We start from the raw sequence: 6779 nt of genomic DNA, 5'->3' as shown, positions 1-6779 counted from the left end.
CCACCAAAACCACACTACTTGTGGGTTCTCAGATCATTCTTTCAGCTTCTAAGCATTTCTTCCTGCTCCTCTGCCCAGGAAACTCTCTCCTTAGAGTCCCTGTCCCCTTCCGGCAGGTTTAACCAGGTAGCATCTCCCACCACCCCGCCCCTCCAGCCAGAGTTAATGATGGCTCTTGTCATTCTGTTTCCACTTCTCTTGGGAATGTTCATTCTGGCTCACTGACATGCAGGGAAACCAATTTGTTTACATTCTTCTCCACCATCCTCTCTGTCAAGAGACCTGCAACCCAAGGACCAGTCCACATACCTCCCTCATCACTGCTCCTAACAAAGGTGTGTCAATCATGTCTTAAAAATGCCTCCTGAGATATGCCTCTCAATGACACTGTACACACATGGTGCCTCCTCAGATCCTAAGCCAGCCTTCTCCCATTTGTCCATCATGTTCATGAGATAGTTTCTGAATCCAAGCAGCCAGGCCCTGCCTGTGGTCCAAGCTCCCTTTGCAGGCTCTAAGGATGCAATTCTACAGACTCACTTGAGGCCCCTCCCTGTGCGTCTGGCCAGCCCAGGCCTGCAGTTCCCAAATCAGCCACACTCCCATCAACTCTAGCTTCTGGGTGTCTTTCCTATAGCATGCATTTCTCTTCTGCCCCTGTTCTGATTTCTGAACTTTGACTCAACATTCAAGTTTCTGCTCAAAGTCATTTCCTAGGAGTCAGACCCTCCTCAGAGTGTCAGGGGCTGTCCTCTGCCCCCCAAGAGCCCATGGCACAGACAGGGGTAACGAGGCTGACTGTATCTTGTACTGGACTGGAAAAGCCTGGAGGCAGGTCCCCAGCATCAAGTAGGTGGCTCACAAAGGCTCACTGACTGGACTAATGGATGATTAGCTGAGGAATATCATGGACTCAAAGTGGAATTCTCTTTCTTTATCAACCGTAATCATTCGGTCGTTTACAATTCAATGACACTTAACATGGTGTCTTTTTCTTTCTATATCTTCTCTCTGGGAAAATATTCAGAACAGTAAGAAATCTAAATTTCCCCACTGACACATATGGGTATCCCAGGCCACTGGGTGTATATTTTCTTTCCAGGTTCTTTTGGGCATCCACAGTCATGGCCCTCTTTAGCAATAATCAGCAGCTTGGCCTCAAGAGAAAGATGATGGTCTGGTTCTCTCTTCGGTAACATGATGCTGAGAAGGGGACCCAGTTCATGGGCACTATGGGGTAAAATGAACGTGTCTGCAAAGTGTCTGATACCTGGAAGGGCCCTAGACCCCTCCACCATCACCACTGCTAGAGAGTCTGTTGCTGTTGTTGTTATGTGCCGTGGAGTCAGACCTGACTCACAGTGACCCCTCCTTAGGCTTCCAAGGTGGTATCACTATAGAAGTAGATTGCCCAACCTTCCTTCTGACTAGACAGTCTGTTGTTGTTGCTGTTATTTGCCATCGAGTCGGCCCCGACTCATAACGACCCCTCCTTGGGTTTCCGAGGCAGTATCACTACGGGAAGTAGGATTGCCCAACCTTCCTTCCGAGGAGTGGCTGGTGGGTTTGAACCACCAGCCTTCTGGTTAGCAGTCAAGTGCCTTAGGCACTATGTTACCAGAGCTCCTACTAGACAGTCTAGGAGATCACAATTAACCCAGGACCTACTATTGTAAGGGCTATACCACCAGTGTCTCAAACTTTCCTTGGCCGTGCCTAGGGCCTGCTCTCTGCCAGAGGTGGGTTCTCTGTAAGCCTCAGGCTGTAGGGTTGGGGATCCCTGTCCCACACAGGGCTGGCTTTTTGGTGCTGGGGAGGCAGACATGCCACCATAGACACCTTGCTTGGTCGGCTTTGTCCTCTGCCTCCTGGTTGTCCAAGGGACAGCTTGACACAGTGAGTCTGTGTGAAGCTTGGAAAAAACACCATCTCACGAGGAGGGATCTACTTGGCCCTGCCTCCCTCACTCCTTACCTGTGTGGGGCTCTCTCAGTATCTGAGCACTGCTGTCATCCTGCAGAGGTGTGCTCACATCTTCTAAGGGGCACAGAGACCCAGCCAGAGGGGCTCTGGGTCCCAGGCAGCTTGGATGCTGACTCTCTGTGGGCCCAGAGAGGGCGCTAGACTGACAGGCATCTTTTAGAGAGCTATCTCCCTCCCGAAGGCAATCTTTAACGTGCTTCTGTTCCACTGGGGGAGCAGACAGAGTCATATGTGGCTCTCCTTGTTGCTTCTTGCTGCTTCCAGAAAATACTTCTGTTTCTACTAAAAATAAAATGAGAGTTGTGCTCAAAATATCTGCCAAGTCCCAATTCTAATGCACTAACATCTACCACCCACATAAGGCTCTCTGAGAGCCAGGATGAATGGGGATGCAATGCCAGAGGTCACTGGAGAGATTGGTGGCCAACATCCTAGACTATCTCATAGCCTTCCACGTGCTATCACCACTCCTGCCAAGACTCTGGGAAGTTCAGTCAGGAGCACCATGACACACCTGGCTCTCATACTGTGGCTCTAAGAGATGGTACTCACTGGTCTCTACTTTCTCTATACAGGTGACAGGGAGTGTGGTTTAGCACATAGATTCTGGGTCCAGACTAACTGGGTTCAAAGCTCACCTCTGTCACTTATAAGCTGTCTGACCTCATCTGTAAAATTTATCCCACTTACAAGATCAAAGGGGGTCACTCAGTTAAAGGGGGCTAGTGATTGTTATTACAGAAACATGTGGGGACAGAAACTGTAGCGATGCCAAATAATGTCCTATGGCAAGTACAGAGATAGGAACTACTTCACAGGGTCAACAGGCCCCTGAACAGGACTGCGCTGGCCTGGGTGCTTGCTGCCACCCTGCTGTATCAGAAGCCTGGGAACAGGGACTATCTCTTGTCCATCGACAGGAGACCAGTGAAGTGAATGACATCCATGCTTTGCAGCAGGTAGAAAGGCTGAGGTCAGTGCCCTTGTATGGATACAGCATGAGTTCCAAGACACTCATTAAGTGAACAAAGCAAAAATTAGGACAGCGCGTCAGGCCCACTTCCTCAGGAAATGTTCGTATGTGCCCTGTCTCTGGAAGGATGGGGCAGTAGCTGGGAACAGGTGGGCCTTGAGAGGGAGCAATGCAGAACCAGGAACTGGGAGTGGAAGAGACTTTCTTTCCACTGTTGACCTCTTTATCCTATTTTTTTTGGTTTTGACTCCCTTCCCCTCTGGAATCCTCTATAAATAATACATATAATAAGAGTTTTGTCGATGCTCTTGTTGTTTAATAAGCCAGTGGCTATTCCCTAGGTGCCACTTCTTCCCCCACCCCCACTAGGCTGACTGCACCAAGGGAGGGGCCCAGGGGAAGACCTCGGGGAGAGAGCCACTCCCGATAATGGGAAGCATCACTGTTTTCCTGTACGTTGGAGCGGGAACATGTTGGGAACCTTGGAACACTAAAGGTTCTTGAAAAGGACTGCTGTATTTTCCCCAAATGTCTTCTGCCTAGAAGGAGAGGAGCCTGTGACTAGCTAGTACGAACTGTGACAGCGACCTTCCCAGCACCATCTTAGCTGCACTTCAGATACTCTGTGTACCCGGCCAGTGAGAAGAGGCTGATCTAGGTAAGGTGGGCAGAACCCAGGAAGAGCACAGGCTTTGGGCTCAGAGGGTCCCTTCGTGTGGGGTCTTGGGCAAAGTGACTCAGTCTTCACAGCCATCAGTTTCCTGACTGCCCCACAGGGTAAACCCAGTTCTCCCCATAAATAAATACATAATGTCGGCGAAACACCTACTGGGTCCCAGTGTTTGGTACACAGAAGGCACTAAAAGGAAATGGCAGTTTTTATTCAACATTGTCACAGCTGGAGAGGAGATATGTCCACCTATCATAAAGTCGGGCTTTGAGATTTGGTACAGAAAGTCACTCCAAACTTTCATTTGAAAAATAATCAATTCTGTTTAAGTATAAAATATTGCAGGCAGAATATATCCTAAAATGGTCATTCCCCTCTACCTTGCTTCCTTTAACTAGGAGCTCTGGTGGCGCAGTGCAATCAAAAACCAAATTAATTATCAGCGATGATAGTATATAGTTATCTCAGTGTTAGGTTCTTAAATTAATGTGTTAACTGAAGTAGACTATTTGACATAGGCATGTGTGTTTGGCTGCAGAGAAGCTCGAAGTCTCACACTTCTGGGCCACCTGATCTTGGCACATGTTGTCCGTGAGATGATGAGGCCATCACATGTCTGCTGACCATCTCCCCATGTCCGTCTGCTCCACTGGTGAGCTCATTCATTCCCATGAATCACAACTCCCAAATTCATAGCTTCAGCACAGACCTCCCTCCCAATGTCCGGAGTGTGTATGCAACTGCCCAATCTATACAGTTCTACTTAGATCTCTCACATTGATCTCCCACTTGGCACATCTAAAACCATACTCCCAACCCTGCCCATGAGATCTGTCACACCGGCAGCCTTTCCTATCTCTGTGCTAATGCCACCTTCCGGCTTCTTAGGCCAAATGTTTGAAGTCCTCTTTGAGTCTTCTTTTTCTCTACACATCACATCCAATCTCTCAGTGATTTGGTTGGTTCTACCTTCAAAGTATTTCCAGAACCCAACAATTCCCCACTGCCCACCCTATTATTATCATGGTCTAAGCCTCTACCACTTGCCTGCTCCCCACTTCTCTCCTTACCTGCCCCACTTCCCAATCTACTCTCGACCCAGCCAGAGAGACCTTGTCAAAAACAAGTCAGACCCTGTCCTCCTCTGCTCAAACCCTGCAGTGGCTCCAGCTCAGGCACTGTCAAAGCCAAAGCCCACACGATGGCCCACGAGGTCCCATGGGATCTGGAGGCCCATGCTCTCTAATCTCTTCACTTGCTCGTCTCTGCTGGCTCTTCTCTGGTCACAGGGCTCCTTGGTGCTTCCCAAACAGCCCAAGCACACTCCTGCCTCAGGGCCTTTGCACTGACTGTTCTCTGAGCCTGGAACAATCTTCACCCCCACATGGCCTTGGCTAACTCCATTCATCACCTCTCCTTAGTGCAGCTCTCTCTTCTCTAATGAAATCTATCATGGATATGCAGTATTTAATTCGTATTTAATGATGCAATTACACAGTAAATTAAATTTGATATTGAAATCCCCCAGCCCACCAGCATCCAGCCTGCCTAACCTGCCTGACTTGCTTCCTCCATAGGCCGTATCTGTCTCCTTCTAGCGTCCTTTCTCAAGCACTTGCCTCCCCGCAGTGGACCATCAGCTCCAGGAGAGTAGGGACCTTTATGTGATTCAGTGATGCACCGAGCACAGTGCCTGACACATGAGAGACTCTGACCAAGGGCACCGACTGAGAAGACAGATGGAGAGTGAAGAATTGGTCTGAAGACGTCAGTGTGGTACCAGGACACACACAGGCAAGCTCGGGGATCAGAAGCACGTGGGTTGAAGACGAGGAAGGCTCTCTGCAGGAGCCATGCGGGATGCCAGTCCTCTGGGCCCTGGACATGGCCTCAGACCTTGCTGTGGAGGGGAGAGGAGCAGGTTCTTCTGCGTGATGTTTGCCAACCAGTGGGGCCAGAGTCGCTGAGGAGGAAGGAAGTAGGGCAGTACCAGCAGGCCCTCAGGAAGGGCACCGCTTCTCCAGCAGTGTGGCTTACTGTTTTCCTTTCAAAGGAAAGGAAAAGCCTCACACTTCCTCCAACTACAATACATGGGAGACGAAAGAAAAGCCCACAGAAATAGCCTGTGGTCCACTGAGAAACAGTCAAGAGAAAAACAAAGAACGAGCCTTTCACATGGAAGACTGGTGGGAATTTTCTCTGCTTCCTTACTGGTTCCAGGTTAAAGCTTTGTTTCCTGCGGAAACGGGTCCCCATCTGGTAATGCTGCATCCCACGCCATCCAGACCTTTGTCTGACATCAGCCAGTAATCATTCCAGCATCTTTCTGCTAACTTTCTGTATTTGCCCAGCAATGTGGCAGGAGGAAGGCGTCTGGAAGAGGTGGGAGCACAGGCAAGTAAACGGGATAAGCAGCCCCCAGCAGAAAGGAGGGAGGAGAGGGCTGTGTGGGTTCAGCTTTACCCCCACGCCCCTGAAGACAATCCCCGCAGCGGTGGCAGAGCTGGCACTGCCAGAAACAGAAGCCCGGGGAGCATCGAGGGGAACAGCCAACCAAACGCCAGACAGCCAGGATGAGGGGGTGTCCAAAGGAAGCCCACGCCGAGCGAGCCCCTTCCTCCCAGGAAACCAGACTTCCTGCCAACTCCAGCCCTTTGTAGCCGGCTGCTTCTGCAGTCCACGCCAACCGTTAGAACCTTCTCTCCACAAAAGAGGAAGACCTGGGGGCAGGGACGATGGGCAAGAAAAATGACAGAAGCTGCCGATCTGTGAAAAGACCCTCTCCTTTCGGAAGCCCGGAGCAGATGGCAGGGGAATGAAGGACTGGTCGGAAGCAAGTGGTGTGAGGACACAGACAGGTGAGCCTGGGGATCAGAAGCACTTTGTGTATTCAGGAAAAAAGGCAAAAGGCAACGTGTGCATCGTCCCATTAGGGTCAGATTCCAAGACAACACACGGAGAACTGCGCAGGCACTTCTCATGTACAGTCAAGCTCATCTGTGCATCTGAGGATAGAGAATACACAGAAAAGACACCAGGTAACCAGCCAGTGCTGTTTTTCCCATTATGTCATCCTTGTAGAGGCCTTCGGGCTGATGAACAAGTCTCAAAGCACAACAATTATTGGAAGGCAGAAATAAAGCTCATACAGAC

At 50.1% G+C, this 6779-nt stretch overlaps 1 protein-coding gene across 1 annotated transcript in view; it reads right to left on the bottom strand.

The window, feature by feature from the left end:
• CUNH10orf90 (chromosome unknown C10orf90 homolog) overlaps positions 1–6779 on the bottom strand; it is a 61081-nt gene that overhangs the window by 17589 nt on the left and 36713 nt on the right. Inside the window, exon 2 of the mRNA XM_007936889.1 lies at positions 1975–2265. Coding sequence (XP_007935080.1) covers positions 1975–2265 — 291 coding nt within the window. The remainder of the gene's footprint in view (positions 1–1974; positions 2266–6779) is intronic.

The sequence above is a fragment of the Orycteropus afer genome, unplaced genomic scaffold (assembly GCF_000298275.1).
Source record: "Orycteropus afer afer isolate SDZICR_OR568_19922 unplaced genomic scaffold, OryAfe1.0 scaffold00038, whole genome shotgun sequence".
In the NCBI taxonomy this organism is placed as follows: Eukaryota; Metazoa; Chordata; class Mammalia; order Tubulidentata; family Orycteropodidae; genus Orycteropus; species Orycteropus afer.
This window is presented reverse-complemented; position numbering and strand designations above follow the sequence as displayed.